The sequence below is a fragment of the Syngnathoides biaculeatus genome, chromosome 13, assembly GCF_019802595.1.
Source record: "Syngnathoides biaculeatus isolate LvHL_M chromosome 13, ASM1980259v1, whole genome shotgun sequence".
Lineage (NCBI taxonomy): Eukaryota > Metazoa > Chordata > Actinopteri > Syngnathiformes > Syngnathidae > Syngnathoides > Syngnathoides biaculeatus.
The window spans coordinates 10,287,267-10,307,309 of record NC_084652.1 but is presented as its reverse complement, the minus strand read 5'-3'; the positions used below and the strand labels follow the sequence as shown (position 1 = coordinate 10,307,309).

General features: G+C 40.4%; 1 protein-coding gene and 1 long non-coding RNA gene across 3 annotated transcripts in view; one reads left to right on the top strand and one right to left on the bottom strand.

The window, feature by feature from the left end:
* LOC133510828 (uncharacterized) overlaps positions 1–20,043 on the top strand; it is a 42,310-nt gene that overhangs the window by 12,638 nt on the left and 9,629 nt on the right. The window lies entirely within an intron of this gene.
* acsl3b (acyl-CoA synthetase long chain family member 3b) lies at positions 1,177–19,563 on the bottom strand. Of its 2 annotated transcripts, none has more exons than XM_061839211.1 (15): positions 19,341–19,563; positions 17,436–17,900; positions 15,893–16,070; positions 15,703–15,812; positions 13,423–13,561; positions 12,940–13,087; positions 11,187–11,310; positions 11,015–11,086; positions 10,795–10,934; positions 8,963–9,135; positions 8,392–8,466; positions 8,131–8,322; positions 7,009–7,123; positions 6,762–6,919; positions 1,177–5,747 (listed from the first exon to the last, which is right to left on the bottom strand). In XM_061839211.1, the coding sequence occupies exons 2-15, from the start codon at positions 17,784–17,786 to the stop codon at positions 5,590–5,592; spliced, it is 2,133 nt and encodes a 710-aa protein (XP_061695195.1). In that variant the 5' UTR covers positions 17,787–17,900; positions 19,341–19,563; the 3' UTR covers positions 1,177–5,589. The 2 variants fall into 2 exon arrangements, with proteins under 2 accessions (XP_061695195.1, XP_061695194.1); XM_061839210.1 differs by having other exon boundaries at positions 12,940–13,090; positions 19,341–19,562.

The window sequence follows — 20,043 nt, the reverse complement described above, 5'->3', positions numbered from 1 at the left end:
TTTTGTTTTTCGTGTTAGCGTACAGGTAAATGCTCCTCCTTCGTGATTTCTGTCACAGTAAAAGATCAAGGGCACAATACTGTGCAGTCCTGAGTCCCATGATGTGTGTATGCCAGGTAGCCTAATAGTCAGTCTGAGCTGGATGTGGTCTCAGTCGCGTCTTCAATAAATGCAGTTAGAAACATAATGTCATCCACCTTGCCTATGCATGAGTAACGGGAGCTCAGGGATCGAAAATGGCCACCGTTCGAGGCAGCCCAATGGGTGATCTCACATGAAAACAACCCATAGCGCTTGTCCTCATCCCAGTTGACTGTGGACAAGAAGAAGAGCACACACGGATTGGTCACAAGCAAACCATTCATACCTATCGCCAATTTTTTAGCAGTGGTCCTCGAACATTTTGGTTCCAGGTACCCTTTAAAAGGAAAATTTTCCAAGAACCCCCTCATGATCCTAATGCCACAAACATAACTACCATATTTAACCCTAAATCCCATTGAGAAGAGTCAGTGGTGAAAAAGTTTTTTTTTTTTAATTACTTCACTTTTACGCTCATTTTATCTGTAAAAAAAAAAAAAAAAAAAAAAAAATGGCTTTAATATTCATACCCCTCACGGGACAAAAGAATGAGCATTTGAATTTTGCAGTAACAGACTTAACTATATTTTACATGAGTCATTTTCATCGTATTTTATACATCAAATGCAAGCCTGGGTCCCACAGTGACTTACTGGTTAACACATTCGGCTCACAGTTCTGAGGATCTGGGTTCAAATCTGCCCTCGCCTGTGTTGAGTTCCAATATTCTCCTTTGCCTGTGTGCATTTTCTTCAGGTACTCTGGGTTTTCTCCCACGTCCCAAAATATGAATATGCTAATTGAAGACTAAATCTTGAAATCAATGCAGCTAGTCATTCTTGTACAGAATCCACAACTTTCCAACAAACTTAAAAAAAAATTTATTACATAATGTTCAAGGCCAAATGACAGAGGAAGGAGACACTTGTTTGAAAGCCCCCTTGCACCATCAGTAAGAAAGATTACTATTAAACACTGTACAGCAAACCACTGCTTAATCACTACTTATGAATTGCATTTTGGGGGGAACCTATGTGCTGTTATTTGGTACTTGTTTTTTGGAGACCTTTTTTTTAATGCTCAGGGAAGGTGCAAGGAATTGGTGAATCCCCACACCTTTGTTGTTCAACGTTTATAAATTGACTGCAAAATGACCCTATTCAAAGAAACAATTGCATATCTCCCATCTGGCGGCATCTTGTTGTCACAGAAAAGATTCATAGTTAGTTGAGGAGCTTCATTTAGACCAAAATTCATTTGCCCCCATCTTGTGGCATCTATAGGTAATTACTATTGCTTTTCGGAGTGTGCCAGTTCCTCTTCATTTTGAGACAAGCTTTGTATGCCAGGGTGGAGTGAAGTTTAGCCAGAGATATTTTCGGAGAGCCTCTGCTGGATGTGCATTTTTTCCAAAACAAAATAATTATTGTTTAAGGGTAATTTGTGCGGTGACTTTAAAATAATGAATTTGAACTGAATGAATGAATATTGCCTTTTCGCACCATAGCTTTTAGTATATTTATGGTTTACCTCATAAAAAGAATGGGGGAGTCAATTACTGTTTTCCGTGATTCAGGACAGCAGCAGGAGTTTACTATACTGTATTTACAAAGAAAACACATTTAAAACAAACTGGAGAACAACCCCCCTTTCCTCTTGCTTTACAATATAGGTGACATTCAACTGCTACATGACTTCATGGGAGGGGGGGAAGAGGGGTACCGGATTTGTGATGCCACATTCGTAGGCGCCCTGAAGACAAACTGCCGTGTCAGAAGGCAACAAGAAGATACAAGCAAAATTTGCATTCCAGTGTCCTAAAAATTTCATTCCGTCAGTGAACTTAATAGATTTAAGGTGGGGGAAGGAAGAGAACGAAAACATTCCTGGAATTGATGCCATACAGAAAAAATATCACCACACAACTACAGTAAAGCAATAATGTACATGGATTTAAATATGCATTTTTCAGAACTGTTTTTCTATATATACAATGCACTTACAGTATCATGAATTTTCAATAATTGATACTTGTAGTCTGATTAAAACAAAAAAAAAAAACACACCACACTAGATTATTTCAGTAATATATAGGACTGTATGGGAAGCCATTTGAGCATGTATCCACTATCCTTGATATCCAGCTTTAGCTCCCCGTACTTGTAGCCTCACTAGTTGAACACCTTATGGTAGTAGGATGATGTTACCAGGAAAAACAGTAGTGCATGAACTAGTGCACTGTTTTGCATCACTAGTAACATCATTTTCCGACTAGTATGTCACAGAGGTCCAAAATTGTCATAGGGTAGTGGAAAAAAAGATTAGTAGTAAAGGCTGGTAGTAAAACCTTTACCCGTAATGTTGTAAAGTCAATCGTGTGCAGAATTGTCATACTGGTAAGAACAAAGCCAGATTTCAATTGATAGCTTAAGCGGCTTTCTACAGGAGTGTATTCATTCCTCACGACGCTCATTTGGTATCACTCGTCGTACTCTATGCGGTTTGGTACAGTTGTGCACATGCAGTTTCTACAATGACGATTTTGACTTTCAACTGGGGATGAGCATCAAATTCATTCGTTTCCATGTCAATATCACGCAAAATAATGCTGTCTGAAGAGTCACGAAAGGATTAATCGATAATTCAATTTACGATTCATTCACGATTATCATGCCCATCCCTTCAAGTCTTCAAATACAAGCTAAGTACACTGACGCACCTACACGTGCTTTTCAGTGTCTCTCTACCATCCTCCCCTTACTTTTCCGGTTTCCCATGTCGTACCGCTGGAATTCTATTCAAACGACTGAGAACTGCCTTTTGAAAAAGTTCAATGGATGGGATGCTGTCTTTTCTCTTAATTTGAAATCTTCCTATGTAATTCAGACTAATATTTGCATATAAATATTGCACAATCATTTGTATTATTTATATTCACAAGTTTTAAAAAAATGCCTGAGGAGGGAGTATAAACATTGTATAAATAAAGAAAAAAAAAGTGAGGCAACAAAGGAGAGGCAAATACATACAGTACATTCCCTTGGAGACATCCATAGAACACGTGCGCTACAAGGTATTACCGGTTTTATCGCATTTAATGTGGCTTTATTGGTAACTACGAATCAAAGATTTTGATGGTTTCATGCCAAGTTTCCCGCAACGTGACATGGATACTTATATTCGTCAACTTGAAATGTGACATTGTGTCCCATTATAAAGACTAACTTATAAGCTTACGTCATAACATAAGTTACCCACAACGCAACAAGGTGCATAATGACGAGAGGAACATGACGCAGTAAGTTTGCCCCTATCCGACGAGGGCCCATCATTACGAGGGCGATAACCTTTAAGTTGACCACATCCCGACAGGGAACATCATGATGACAAGAATGGAAAGTTACCGTAATTTCCGGCCTATGAGCCGCAACTTTTTCACACGCTTTCAACTATGTAGTGATGCAGCTTATTTGTGCATTTTTTTTCTAAGGGCCGTCAGGGGACACTCGAGCGGGAAAAGGTAAGAATGAAACAAGTGGAATATATGTGCCGAGGAAGTGATTTTTACCGGCCCTGCTAGCGCTAGCGTGTTGCTGCTGTGTTACTGGCGTGTCTCAGTGATATTTACTGGTAAGTTGAATTTTAACTGGCCCTGTTGGCATTACCACGGTGCTAGCATCAGCACTTGCGTTAAACTCTGTGTACAGTCTTTCTTTATAAATATCTCGTGTTACAATGTGGGCACTTGCGGCTTTTACACAGCTACGGCGTATGTATGTACCAAATGGTATTTCCTTCACAAATGTACTCGGTGAGGCTGGTAACTTGCTGCGCTCTGTAGGCCGAGAATTACGGTAGTCATGTCCTGACAAGAGGAATCTAACATAGTGATCAAACATCAACCCCACAAGGTGTTTTCATATCGTAAGCTTGCACGGCGCATCACAAGAAAAACGTTAATATAGGTTAGTTGCATCATGACGAGAGGAACACAAAATATTAAGTTAGCTGCAACCCGATCAGCCGCATCATGGCGTGACGACAAATCATATCAAATTGGCTGCAACCTGACGAGGCGCATTATGATGAAGATGTTAGTCAGTCGCAACCAGTCAAGTGCGCATCACGGCGAGAGAGGACGATAAAGTACTGTTAGCTGCTATCTGACAAGGCGTGTTATGAAGAGAGGAGCATCGTTACTCCGTACAGTTCCCTGAACTGTCTACAGGGGGTTTCTCATATTGGAGTGGAATCAAACTAGCAGCACACAGGTACAAAAACATCACTACAAAGACGCGAGAGCAAAGTGGACGCTGAGTAGACAAGAAGGCCGTTGTCAAACCGGTAAACACGTACTCGAGTAAACAAACTTTGGAACGAGTATAAAAATTTGTTCAGTCATCTCTGACGCATTTGGGGAAGGAAACATACAAAACGCCACCACAGAAAATAGTGAATAAAAATACAAGTCAAAAGAATAAAACCCTCCAATGAATACATAAAACATCTGACCTTTTCGCTCATGGCTTAGCAACACATTTGCCATAAAGAAAAAAGACAAGCAACAAAAGGGCATAAAAATTTGGACTATCAGTAAACTTAAAAAAAAAAGATCAGAATCATTCCATTGACAACCCTGAAATTCTTTATACTAACCCTAAAACAAACTGCTTATTTCATACAATTGTGAAGCAGGTGTAATGTTTTCCCAACCTTTTGAGCAAATGCACATATTTTACAAAAATGTAAAATATAATAAAAATACAGGCAGACCTCTGAGTAATAACATCACAAAAAGTGGGTAAAAAAATGTGAAGACACTGTCGTGAGCACAAATGGAGCAACAAAATTAACTTATTCACTGCCACACTTATATTTGTCAACTGAAATGCAACTATTTACTTCCACTGAATTGAAATTTTCTTTTGCTTTGTGAAAATATGATGGACCAAATAAAATCACACTTTTTGTTTATCATTCTCGTTTGGTGGAGGTGGTGTTTTACAAATATAAAATATGTGGATTGGCTCAAGTAAGGTTGGGAAACCCTGACGTTTTGCGTTTTCACCCACGATTGGTGATTCTAACTTAACTGTTGATAGACGATACTGACCATATTTGCCCTTAAAGTTTATTTTGGCCGAGCTGTGCCAGCGGGCGCCCTAAGGAGGACCAAGAATAGAGAGCGGCTGACGCTGAACCATATATATCCAAAACTTTTGCTGCTGTTGTTTCTTTGTGCAGAAGTCAGCGCCTGGCCTTGGTTGCCACAGCAACTCAGAGGGCGAAGCGCATCGCTAAGAGCTGCTTGGGAGTGAGACTCAATGGTTGTGTAGAAGATAGCAGGGACAATCAGGCTGTTTTTTTTTTTTCCTGTGTGTTGATCAAGGCCGGGGGTCTGTCTTGTGTGAGGATCAAACTTATAACGTACTGTATCATCACCTCCTCTCTCTTTTTGGGGGGGCGTCGAAGCCACTTGTGTATTAGTTACGTGCGCTCATGCATTTGTCATTTCCCTCCGTACATCCTCTCAATATCTTCTTGGTAGTGCGTTTTGAGCTCTTTGCGTTTCAGTTTGAATGCATCCGTAACCAGGCCAGTCTCTGGTGTCCAGGGTTCTGCGCACAGCCGGACTTTTTTGGGGATCTCGAACCGCTCTAGTTTTGCTGTGAGAGGGAAAGAGGATCAGTGAACATACACCAGCCAGCCACAATATGACGTTGAGGAATACAATGAGATGAAATACATGAGTTGTGTGAACTACTTACTCTGGGCACATGTTTTTAGTCACACATTGTCCAAACACAGAATTTTGAACATGAATCCAAAAATTCTAGTGATAAAATTTAAAAAAAAAAAAAAAAAAAAAAAAAAAGTGCTTGTGCTCATATTTTTGGCCATGTATAATGTCACGTCAGTACCTCTTTAAGACAGTATGCTAGCTAATCCTGTTAATGAGCCTCAGGTGAAGGTTGTTTCTTTGTGTTGCATAATTTATCGCTGAATACATCTTTATGTAACATGGGTTCATGATTGTGCACATGCTAACTAGATGCACAGTGTGGTTGCTTTATATGATCCTGTCCATTTTGAGTCCTTTGCCACCAGTTACAACCAATTACAAACAGGATGCAAAATTAATAGTTTATTTTTAGGAAATGCACGATGCAACAGAAGCTGTTTAAACTGTAAATTAGGTTTTGATGAAAAGAATAATAATCAGCTTTATTGTTTTGGCAGTAAATGTCGTTGGAAGCTACTTTATTTTTTCAAACATATGACATCTGCTAGCTAGAAGCTGAGCTGGATTCTTTTTGTTGATACACTACAGAGTGGGGCCCAGGAGGTTACCCCCATTCTCTCCTACCTGATACCTAATTAATAATTATCCATCCATTTTCCAAACTGCTTATACTCACATGGGTTATATTTCATAATCACGTATTTGGCATTAGGTTATCAATTTCATGGCTTGTTTGAACAACACATTTTCAAAGACCAAATACGACGACGTAGAGAGCACATTGTTACATTCGTGCTTTTATCTGGCAATCTTATGTCAATTAGAACTGAATATTTTATGCAGGGCATCTTATTTTTAATACAACTCCTTTACTGGATTATTATTGTTATTGGTCATATTCTGTTGTGGTTAGTAAAGAGGATAGGAAAAGCCGTACATGAGACAGCGGCCTCTGTGAGGATGCGGAGTACTTCCTTCTCCATCTGGGGGTTGTTACAAATCTCCTCCCACGTACCCCGCACCTGGAACTGCTCCGCTAGTGCCGTCAGCAGTTTCTGGTTAGGCACCACGAAGCTGATCACGTACGATTGGTCACTGCAAACCAACAGTGAGATGGTCAATAAAAAAAAAAAAAAAAAAAAAAAGAGCCTCTGTATTGAAGTTATTTCATGGAGGAACTTTACCTGTTGGCATAGGCACAGATATTGTCTATGAGTGGACAGTTCTTCAGAACGGCCTCCACTTTTCCCAGGGAGACGTACTCTCCAGCCTGTAGTTTTACCAGGTCCTTTTTGCGGTCTGTAGAAAAACATCACTATCCTAAAAACTCCCTCATTTGGTTGGTGACATGAAATCCACGAGTAATTGACGTCGCACTGAAAAGATATGTTAGCAGCAAAGCACTGCTTTTCTACTAAACACATAATATGCCTAAATGAAACTCCTCCCCCTCATTTTATAGTTCCTTGGTATCAAGAGACCAGATGACAAAAGCCAATACAGTGGCTCGATTTATGATTCTTTCAAAATACGAACTGTGGTTGATATTTTTTGCTTTGACCTGCAAGCAAAAAAATTGATACAAAAACATTTTATGGACATTGCAGTAAACTCCACTCTGATTTGACAAGAAGCAGTTGAACAGTGAACAATTCCATAAAACATAGGCTTAAAATCATTCACTTTCACTCCCAGTTGAAGTTTGCCATCAAACTACAAATAAAACAAAGACATTTACAATTCTGTAGCTTTGCCTTGGAAAAGCTGTACTTATCTTAATGCTAACGCACAAAATACAACACCATAGGAGGGCTAACATATACCATCTATCTGGTGGTATAACACTTGAAGCAATGGATATTATAACAAATGGTGCAGCACCATGTGCAGACAGACATGCTATACTTCCAGGCCCTATATTTGTGACTTTGAAAAAACAACTATTGCAAAAGCTTGCCCAGTCCTTACAGCAGTAGTAACACTTTGTCTGCATGACTATATTATGCTACTGCAAGGTGGTCAAGTCAGAAGGAGGTCCAATTAATCAATATGTGGCATTACTTTAGCTCTTCTAATAGTGTTATTTGCCTTACTGTTGGATGGTTGTATTGCTGGAAGAGATTAATAGTATTTCATTTCACTAAGGGAAAGAACACATACCATTGTATACACTTATCTAAAGCCACCACTGGATTGAGAGAGATTCAAGTATCCCATTCAAAATAATAACTGATGAATTGAATATTTAATTTTCATTCACTTTATTCAGTGGAAAACCCATCCATCTTTGTTATTAGGTTCCTCACCGATGATTTTGAGGCATCCGTCAGCGTGAAACTCTCCAATGTCTCCGGTGCAGAACCATCGCTGGCCTTTCCCGTCCACAAAAAAGTCCTCTCTGTTTTTTTCTTCGTTTTTGTAGTAACCCATCGTGACGTTGGGCCCGCCAATCAAGATTTCCCCACGAGGGTTTGGCTTGTCCGTGCTGTAGTATCCACCTACAGATGCACAGGGTTGCAGCTTCAGAACCTTGACACTTGTGAAATATAGATTATCATGTGACCTACCCTCTTCCCAGTCCTTTAGCGTAATTTCTGAGCAAACAAGCGGTGCGCCAACCCGTCCGGTGCTGTAGTCCCATACTGCAAAACATTAAAAAAAAAAAAAAAATTGAATATTGAAGTAAACCCCACTTCTCAAAGGGGCTTGGGAAATAGCCCAAATTGGCACCATGTGTAATTGAAAAAAAAATTGCTCATTTAAATTGTAAAATGCCACAGTGTATGATCCCAGAAAGAAAGATATTTCACACTTATCTTAAAATATTAACCTTAAAAATAAACACGCATTTATAAGGGTCTACTAACCAGGCTAAATCTAGCGCCTCACTGAATTAGCTCATAATCGAGATTTATAACTTCAACAACACTTCCTTGACACCAATTTCTACCTTCCTTTTAAGCCAGGGCTTTGGCATCATATCTTGTGGCATCTTTGAGCAAAAAATGTACACATTTTCAGTGAATAGCCAAGGATAGGTTTCACAGACAAAAATTAAATGCAAATATGTGTAGGTGGATTTTGCGAATAGGCAGGGGATTCATGGTAAATAAAAGCAAATATCCTCTTTGTAGTTACCCTCACTGATGGTGCCGGCTCCACAAGTCTCCGTCAGTCCGTAGCCCTGCCCCACGGGGCAGCACAGGCAGATGTTCATGAAGCGCTGTGTGGCGGCCGACAGCGGAGCTCCGCCTGAGAGCAGCACCCGTGTGTTGCCACCCAGCAGCGCCCGGACCCGCTTGAACACCAGACTAAAAGACACAGTAAAGGGTGATCATAGTTACAAAGCCATGACAAGAGGAAAGTTAGTTATCAGCCATTTGAGCAGTAATTCCCAAAGGTTTAGCCTACGCTCTTTTAATTGTATCAGGTATACTGTATCCTAAAAGTGGCCAGTGGCATTTAATTTTTCAAAATACACATCGTACTGTAAGTTGTTGCAGCCACTTCACTTGAAACACTTTAAATGATCTTAAATCGGAAGCTAGCCTTCAATGACAATGTTTAACTTGAGCCTTCTGTAAACAATCACTTAATTAGCCGCACACTATGTCCACTGTGAGAGAAATCACAATGTATGATTTTTTTTTTTTTTTTTTTTAACGATTTGTGTGATACAGCTGCAAATAAGTATTTGAACACCTGAGAAAACCAATGTTAATATTTGGTACAATAGCCTTCGTTTGGAATTACAGAGGTCAAACGTTTCCTGGAGTTATTCACCAGGTTTACACACACTGCAGGAGGAATTTTGGCCCACTCCTCCACACAGATCTTCTGTAGATCAGACAGGTTTCTGGGCTGTCACTGAGAAACACGGAGTTTCAGCTCCCTCCAAAGATTTTCTATTGGGTTTAGGTCTGGAGACTGGCTAGGCCACGCTAGAACGTTGATATGCTTCTCACGGAGCCACCCCTTGGTTTTCCTGGCTGTGTACTTCTGGTCGTTGTCATGTTGAAAGACACGGCCACGACCCATCTTCAATGCTCTGACTGAGGGAAAGAGGTTGTTCCCCAAAATCTCACAATACATGGCCACGGTCATCCTCTCCTTAATACAGTGCAGTCGTCCTGTCCCATGCACAGAAAAACACCCCCCAAAGCATGATGCTACCACCCCCGTGCTTCACAGTAGGGATGGTGTTCTTGGGATGAAACTCATCATTCATGTTCCTCCAAACACGGTTAGTGGAATTATGACCAAAACGTTCCATTTTGGTCTCTTGTGACCACAAAACCTTGTCCCATGGTTCCTCTGCATCATCCAAATGGTCAGTGGCAAACTTAAGACAGGCCTTGACATGTTCTGGTTTGAGCAGGGGAACCTAACGTGCTATGCATGATTTCAAACCATGACGTCTTAGTGTATTACCAACAGTCACCTTGGAAACGGTGGTCCCAGCTCTTTTCAGGTCATTGACCAAGACCTATCGTGTAGTCCCGGACTGATTCCTCACCTTTCCAAGGATCATTGAGACCCCATGAGATGATATCTTGCATGGGGCTCCACTCCGATTGAGATTGACCGTCATGTTTAGCTTCTTCCATTTGGTAATGATTGCTCCAACAGTGGACCTTTTTTCACCACGCTGCTTGGCAATTTCTCCGTTGCCCTTTGCAGCCATGTGGAGTTGTACAATGTTGTCTCCGGTGTCTTTGGACAGCTCTTTGGTCTTGGCCATGTTACAAGTTTGAGTCTTACTGATTGTGTGGGGTTGACAGGTGTCTTTATGCAGCTAACGACCTCACGCAGGTGCATCTGATTCAGGATAATACATGGAGAGGAGGTGGAGTTTTACAGATGGACTGTAATCCCAACTATTTCTCATTACATTCTTACCTGTAATTTGCATGAAAAATAAATAAGGGAGCATCTTTTCCCTTTGTGTTATTGTGTCGGACGTTTGTCACCTGTCACAGAGGGGCGTGCTGTAGCCTTTGGAAATCTGCTCCATCTTGTAGTTGTACGCAAGCACAAAAAGTGTCTTCTGCAATTTGCTCATGCCCTCTACTTTTGTCATCACATTTTTATAAATACGGTCCATTATTTCCTGTGGATCAGGCAGAAGGCTCATTAGTTCACACTTAATTCTCATTCAGCATGTTGAAAATGCAGCATTCAAAGACTCACCGGTACGGCGGCCATGAGTGTAGGTCTCAACATGCTCGTGTCCCCTTTACTGCCCTTTTTTATTTTGGTGGACTGCAAGAATTAAACGACACATTACATCAACTGTCGAGGTGTCTTTAAGACACACGTTGTGTGATATTTACCTGCATGAAGGGTGCGTTTGTCTACTGACCTGGTCCGCAAGAGTCTGCGGGGAGGAATAGCCGATGCGGCAGCCGTGAGAGATGCACACCAGCTCAGCACTGAGCTCTAAAACGTGGGCCAGCGGCAGGTAGCCAATGTAGGTGTCCGTTTCGCTGCCAACACACAAACAACAGCTGTTTAGTTTCCTGAATGCGCACAGAATGACTCACCATATTGCCGCAAATAGTGGCCTTCACTTGAATTTATCTCTGGTGCTACTGGGTGGTGAATGCTATTGCCTCAGTACACAAACAGTATTGCTCACATACTGATATTAAAACTTCTTTGAATACATTTAAAATGTTTAAAACAGCAATTACATTAGGTTTCAGTTTAATTATAGTGGATGTGTATTTAAAGGCTTAAGCTGTTATTTTGCATTCCATTATTAATATTTTCTATAGTTTGTGCTTGCAATGTATATGTTCAAACATTTACAATGTTTTTAAAATGTTTAAAGAGTGAGACATGGGTATTTTAAGGCTATAGGTACAATTTTTTTTTCCTAAACTAGTCATTCTGTCTTGCCATTAACTTGTATAAGTTCAATACCATTTTGCACATCTGCAGGACACGTCGACATTCCCCGTATGTTCGCTTTTTTTCCCCAATCACGTTGCACTATTTGCATATTGTTGTGGATTACTTCTGCCCACTTGTGTGCACCATTTGCATAATTGTCACTGTCACAGATTATTGCACTATTAGTCACTTTAAATTACTCCAAATTGCTTGAGGACGGAGTTTGCATGTTCTCCTCGTGCCTGCATGGGTTTTACCCGGGCACTCCGGTTTCCTCCCACATCCCAAAAACATGCAACATTAATTGGACACTCTAAATTGTCCCTAGGTGTGATTGTGAGTGCGGCTGTTTGACTCTATGTGCCCTACGATTAGCTGGCAAACAGTTAAGGGTGTACCCCGCCTCCTGCCCGTTGACAGCTGGGATAGTTTCCAGCACTCCCCGCGACCCTCGTGAGGATAAGCGGCAAAGGAAATGGATGGATGTTTGAGGACTGCATTATTTGTAGAAATGCCACAATCGCCATCACCACACTCTTGGTACACTTTCATTGCTCACTGACGCCACAAACTTTTTTTTTTTTTTTTCAACATCCTCAATGTTAATTTTGTCATACTGGTTGTTTTTCATCATACGAGAAATGTTACTACCGGACACAAATTCCTTGTGTCTTATAACATATCTGACCAATAAAGATGAAAAATTGTAATTACTATTTAAAAAAAAAAAAAAAGTCCAGTAACTAATGACTCATCTTGTATTCTCTGCAGTAGGAAGGGGAAAAAACAAAAACAAAAAACACAGAACCCTCAGTTTATATTTAACAGAGATATATAATGAGTTAATGTATGAATAAGGAACCATACGGGAAAAAATTATTTGGCCATATCTCTTCCGCAATTAATGACAACAATATGTTTTCAACTGATTGGATGTCTTTAGTATAGAAGAACCTTGAGAGCCCCGACCAGAACCTCATGAAACACCTTGAAAATGTAGTGGAAAGACTTCCATTAAGGGGATGAGTATGAAGCATCTCATTTATTTTTCTCTCCTGTATAAGTCCCAATACTTACGTTAGTGTGTTTTAATGGCTACCAAGCCCACACGTGACTTTCATTAATTATCGGAGGCCATTTAGTTCTGACAGTGCATTAGATGGCAATAATTTCACTGAGGAAGTCTTCGCAACCTCATGGTCAATAGAATATTTACATACTTGAGGTTGGGTATTCGCTCTGCCATCCCAGTGATGCCGGCAATGATGTTGCCATGGGAGATCATGACACCCTTGGGAATGCCCGTGGAGCCGCTGGTGTACATAATGACTGCGATGTCCGACGACTGTGGCTTTCTGCGGTCTGTCGCTACTGAACACACACAGACAAGATGGAATGTGTGGGTTTCATAAAAAAATAGTTTAAAAAAAGCTCAATCACCGCATATGTGAGTTAGTGTTTCGGAAGCCATTTTGTGCATGTTTCCTTATCAAAATGACAAATAGCCGTCATGAATTCATACACAGTGAAACCCGGTTCATTCCGGGGATACGTTCCAATATTACAGTCCACATCAATCCAATTTCACTGGCCTGGAGCTGGCCTTGCGGTGAGCCCCCTCCACCACCACCCACGCCATCAATGTACTTCCAGCTCCCCTGCAAAATTAGAAAGCTTTTTAATCCGTTTGCACAAACACTCACAGTTTTCAGGCCTGGATCCCATCTCTTTCACGGCATCCATGCTGTGTATCGTGACGCCTCTAGGGATGTCCTGCCAGCTCGACAGCTTCTTGTCGACTACGATGACGTACTGCAGCCTTGGAACATCGCACAATATCGCCTGGTGGGAGAAACATAGCAATAAGACAAAAAGGAGATTTTATTTAAAACCTGTCTATTGAACTCCAACTATATTGCGGTTCATTTTTGTGGCCACACTATATTACAGAGCAACTTTAAGCAATGGCTTTTAATAGGTTTTTGTAGTGTAAGCCTGCAGGCCAGTATGAATTTGGAATAGAATTGCGCGGCTTCAGTGTAGTATTGCGTTGTGCCCCAACATCCCAGGCAACACTAACTACTACAATAAGAATTACTAGAACTAGTACTACTAGGAGAAAAATACAAGTAGAAAAGCTACCGTAATTTTGAACCTATAAGCTGCGACTTTTTTCACACGCTTTCAACCCTGCGATTTATGTGGTGATGCGGGTAGTTTGTTTTTTTTCCTCACAGCCGCAAGGGGGCACTCGAGTGGAAAAGGTAAGAGTGAGACCGGTGGAAAATATGTGCCAAGGAAGTGACTTTTACCGGTCTGGCCCTGTTAGCGCTGCGCTAGCATGTTACTGTTATGTCTCAGTGATTTTTACCAGCCTGTTTTGATTATTATTATTTTTTTTTTTTGACCGGCCCTGTTAGCGTTAGTGTCGCGGCGCTAGCGTTAAACTGTGTACCGTCTTTCTTTGTAAATATCTCGTGTTTCAATGTGGGCACTTGCGGCTTTTACACAGCTGCGGCCTATGTACCAAATGGTATTTCCTTTACAAATGTACTGTGTGAGGCTTATAACCGGGTGCGCTCTGTAGGCCAGGATTTACGGTAATATAGAAGAATAAGAAGTATTACAACTACCAGACCTCCAACTAAACTCCACTAATAGCCAGTTTCCACAGAAAAGAAAATATACCCGGTGTATTGTTGTGTTTTTTTGGTTTTTTTTGTGGTAAGTGTTAATACTTTGCAACTACAATGGAACCGGAAGTGCTGTGAGTCACATGACGTGACATGCGTGAAGCTGAGAAGGGAAATTAAAAAAAAAAAAGTGCATTAAGAGTGAGACTTTATCTGAAGCACTACCAATGCATATATTATTTCATGTTTTGTAATTTTATGTGTGAATGTGCTTATGTCTTGTTAAAATTGAATTTGTAAAGTTAATTAGGTTATTGGGGTTTATTAAAGCCCGGCTAAACATGATTAGGTTATGTCAGCTAAACAAATCATGTGAGTGACTTGCTGTGGTGACAAACCCCTGACAAGTTAAAAAGTCTCATCTTTAGTGAGATGTAAGCTAGAAAATAATTTTATCCATAATAATAGTTGGAGATGGAGTTTCTAATTCTGGAGACTAATGCTATCCTTATACAAATTAATTGCTTCTTATGGCAAGTGACAATTGTGTCAATTCAATAAATAGCAAATTTGACATTCATTTTTGCACTTACAAGTAGTGTGGATATGTGTTCTTAATAGATACTTTTTTTCCCATTTTTTGCTTCAATCTGTCAATCTGCCTGTATATTTCTACAAGGCAGGAGAATAACTTGAGTATCATTCCAAAAAGTTCCCACTCAAGTTTATATGGTGTGATGAGTCAGACGAGTAATGATTTTCAGATGGATGTGGAAATATATGCACATTAAAAAACATCTTAAATAGGTTGTTTTATAAAAAGGTGCGACATTTTGTAGATCTGAGCTCTCTAAGTTGCAACTGTAGATGAAACCAGATTCATAATGTTGAAATTGCACAAATTTTTGTCAGTACATTTGTGATTGCTCATATATATATATTTTCCCAAATATAGTTCTAATTATGTTCACACAGAAAGAAAGTGCAATTGTCATTATTAATAGCTCATCAGACCACTGACATACTGGTCTGGCCCACTTTAGATCCAATTGGGCTGGATGTGGCCCTGAACTAAAATGAGTTTTGATTCCCCAGCGTTATTATATGGTTTGGTTGAACTTTGTTGTTCAAATATACAATGTTTAGATCACTTCTGTTTTTTTAAAAGTAAATTTCCACTGGCAGGAATAAAACTGCTTGATTCAAGTACGCTTTCCCTCTTCTTTGGAAACCAGTGAGTCTCTATACTGTGGATTTTAATATATCACACGTGGTTTTAAACCATCCCCACAATCAACCGATTCACCATACTGTGATTTCCTTCAAACTTCTCCATGCGTGGCAGGTTACCTTGAGACGACTTTGCAGCAGGTCTTTACTGGTAATGATGTGCGTGACCTCAGTCTCGTTCAGACCGTGGGTAATGGCTAAGGGTCCAAGAGTGGCGTACAGTGTAACAACTGTCAAAAAGGGAGACAGGAAAAAAAAACACCCATCAGGAAGTACTTTAACGTCCTGGGTTGAAATAAATGTCACTCACGTGGGAAATTGTACATGAAGCAGGCTTGCGCTGCCACAATCCACTCTGCTCTGGTCTCGCAAAAGATGGCGATGTTGCATTGAGGCTTCTGGCCGAGAACCGCCAGACCACTTCCGAATGTCCTGGCCGCCTGGTAGGTCTCATCGTACGACAGCCAGTTGTAGTTCCCGAGAATGACCTGCACACACGACGTACAACTGCACTGTTTGGTCGTGAAACTGCTCTTCAGGTCATCAAATCATCCGTTTAGTCAACAAAGAAACAACCAGATTTGCGTCAAAGCTGATGCAATTATGTATTTTTCTACATTTAACTGAATTGTTAGACTTCATAGGCTGGCTGGTCTCAACAGTCACAACTTGTCAAATAGTGCCCCATGCAGGGCCCTTGGCACTATTACACTAACCGTTTGCAGTACACAAGACAGCTTTTGTTTTTCGTTGTGGAAAATCAGCCTAGTGTTCTTTTTGTTTGCATAAGCCTGCGAACTGATTGTACTGTGACGACTATGGTGGAAAGCATTCAGAAGAGCCAGTTAAAGTAGAATGTCAAATTTTTGAATGCCCTTCAGATTGTACATTTTGTGGGAAACCCAGCAAAATTTGCAGGGAAAAAAAATGCCCCAAAACTTCAGCCAAATCATCGTAAGAGTGGTCTCGTGAGATCTCAGCTCAGTAAGCATTGAAGGAATCTATTCTATTCCAAGTGTTTTGCTTTTTCTTTTTTTTTGTACTGTCACCAGTGGAGACCACTACTTGGAATTGCAACGAGGACAAATGGGATAACTAACATTGACCCAGAAAATCAGCTCACTCCAACACTGTATTTCATATGGGGACATTATAAAAATGAGGGACAACAGAGGGCATCTATCCAATTGGAAACTGTTGTTTGGAGATTTTACTATAGGAATAACCTCGATTTAGAAGTGAGATGGACTTTTTTTTTTTTTTTTTAAGATGTTGGCAGAGTGACAGAGCTTTTTTTTGTTGAGTTGAAAAATTTGAGTTATGAAAAATAAGTGACAGCAAATGATAATTATTCCAAAAAGGGGCTAATTGCGTACTTAAATCTCTTTATTGCCAATCATATATTTAAATTTGCAAAAATTTAATTGCATATTTATTAAACTGGATGACTAAAGGAATGCCGCTAAGTTAATGCTAACAGAATGCAAAACGTCATTGGTGAATGAAACTACCATTGATGTGGTTGTTAAAACCATTTGAGCAATAGAAAAAGAGTCCAGCAACACATGTAGATAAACACTATACTGGTATACACTCTTTATGAAAAATGACTAATATTAGTAGTGTAGCTTACGGTGTAATTTAGTTGATTCTTTTTGTCTGTATCATACTGCCCTTCTGTGGCTTAAGCCTGCACACTAGAAAGTGTACAATGTGGGGGTAAGACAGTTTAATGGTATAGCCATTCATTTCATTGGGGAAAGAAGATTTGTGATGCAAATTTTTTTTAAGGGTGGTCAGAGAATACATTCAATTCGTATGTCAAAGTACCACTGTTGTGGATGTTGTCTCACCTTCTTGAAGATCTTCCCATTGGGTTGAAGCTCGTCCTCCTCACTTAGCACCTCCCTGGTGCCCAGACAGTCCCTCTGGGGAAACCGCTTGACTGCATATTCGAACACTTTATCCAGCGTGTCCACACCTGGGTGCAGCCACGCCACCAGCTCGTGTTGGCTGTTGATAGCCCTGTACGGCCCGCCTGGGTGTCCGCTAACTGAGCGCGCTTTGATGCGCCGTGCCCGTTCCAAGTTGTTGCTGGCCCCGGAGAGGAAGTACCAGGGTATGAAGGTGATCACTGAGTAGACCCAGACCACAGAGCGGAACACCTGCAGGAGTAGGGGGTTGATGTCCTCCTTTAACTTCATCTTAAGAGGAAAAAGTCACACAGAGGAGAAGGAGGTGTCGGCAAAAAATAAGTCCTGCAGATGTGGCTGAAAATCGGGGGTTGTGGTTGCTTTCTGCAAATGAGTCAACCCGACCTGCAATACAGAAACATAAACCTTAGAAAACGTATCCTGCATCAGCACAAATTGAAAAGCAGCAAACGCTATAGGATCCCGCAGACAATGGTAAATGAATCCTTTTGTGTCTGGAGCTCACCTCAGATCTATTCTTAGCCCTTTTATCGTAACAGATTTGTTGCACATGGAACAGACATTCTGGATTATTGGGATGATGGGATAGAAGGCAACAATACGAATATCCATCTGTTTATTTGCTGTTCCGCTTTATAACACAAAGTCCCTCCCCAAATTATATTTTCCCTCCCAACATAAAAAAAAAAAAACTTTCTAAAACTTTTCATCCAATTTTCAAAATTCTCTGTGCACTGTATTCAGCTGGAAGTAACCACTCCAGACAGCCTCAGTATTTAGTATTTCTTTATTCAGCTGTATTTAGGACAAATCCTCTCACATTGATACTTAATATATTTTCTCAGTTTTTCCCTGCCCTGATTGGGGTCTAGACCGAGAGATGTTAATTTTTGTGAACTGCGGGTCTGTGAAGCCCTTTTGGAGGCTTGTAGTAAAGGGTGTCACGGTGAAGTAGTGGTTAGTACAGGGGCTTAACAGTTCTAAGGTTGTGGGTTTGGATCTGGGCTTTGGCCTTTTTATGTTGAATTTGTTTGTACTCTTGTGATTTTATGAGTTTTCACCAGGTACGCCGGCTTACTCCCTCTTTCATGTTAGGGGCACTGAAGCCTTGGGCTGTCAGTGTCACAACTAAATATTGATCAAAATTGTAATTCTATTGATTTGTCTATTTCATCCATGAATCAACTTTAAAGATATTTTTACGTGAATTGCAAAACATTTTTCCACCATTACTTGTATGAACTATTGTTAATTGTTTAACAATTATCAAAATAGTTGATTGATTGTGAACCCCCTACTGAAGAGAAACAAATAAAGGTGTGATAAATTGTGCAGCTTACACGGGGGTTCAATGATTAAATGGGAGGTTTTTTTAGAAAAATAATTTAACAGGGTAGAGCAGAATGTAACACTGGACGGTGAAAAAGGTTCGGCCACACGTAACAGAATGCAAGCAATCGTTCTGTGTGAGTAAACCAGGTTTTAGTCTGAAACTACAATATGGTATCTACCTACATTAGGTTTACTTTGTATTTTTTTTCCCCCCCACGCTTTTTATTTTTTTATTATTCAAACTGCCAGCTTCCAAGCTTGCAGCTAGCTCCGAGTGGGACAGACGATTGCAAAAGAGGAAGCTTATTTCGATCCATTTCCAGTCACACTCACGGTAGCTATTGATTCGATAACAATCTATCATGTGCACATAATGAAATCAATGTGATTGTGTTTTGGGATAGCAAGCGGCGTATACGCCGAGTGCCACGTGATTTAGCATCCCGGCTGCTAACAATCGGCAACATCCCAAAGCTTCCAATACGTTCTCACCTCATCTGCTACGCCTGCGCTTCTCAGATTGAGTCAGGTCCTGCTATCCTTCAGTGCGATGTTCCGACATTATGTCGACGCCGTGTCTGGCTTCAAGTCAATATTTCAGGATTTGATTAAAACCCGTATAAAATTGGCACATTTTAGGGTCTGGCAGAGGAGCGTTACCAGCCCGGAAGCGGCTGAGTGACGTGGTAGCGGTTCGCGGCCCGTGATTGGAGGAATGGAGGTGGCGCGTGCTGTTGGTCCGATGACGTCAATCGGGTTACTATCGGTCAATTTGGCACAGACAAAAGCATAAATGGGTCGCTGTTTCTTAACCTCATTATGGTCTTCCTCTGTTTATACTGTATTATGAAAGTGTATTTAAATTAAACCAGTTTTTTCATTGTTTTACCAAATTCTGTGCACGCATCTTAAAAGTACTAGTTGAGTAAAGCCATATTACTGTTTTATTTTCAGTAATTACGAGGTCAATCTTTCAATTTGCTTATTCCATGCTAATTTGGTGCAATAAAATTGTTCACAAATTGAACATTAACCTGACTTTAAATAAAGGAAAATAAAAGCCCAATTTAAATAATGATTCTTCTGAAATGAACTCTTCATACAATTACGAAAACATTGTATCTAAATAAATGTTCATAGTGAATCATTATTAAAAATGAAATGCATTGGCAGTGATCCTTTTCGTGCCGCTAAG

Coding starts and splice junctions, on each gene's coding strand:
- acsl3b (XM_061839210.1), bottom strand. CDS start 17,786: ATGAAGTTAAAGGAGGACATCAACCCCCTACTCCTGCAGGTGTTCCGC. Junction 11,087..11,186: donor CGCAGACTCTTGCGGACCAG/GTCAGTAGACAA, acceptor TAATTCTTGCAG/TCCACCAAAATAAAAAAGGG. Junction 6,920..7,008: donor ATCTGTGCCTATGCCAACAG/GTAAAGTTCCTC, acceptor GTTGGTTTGCAG/TGACCAATCGTACGTGATCA.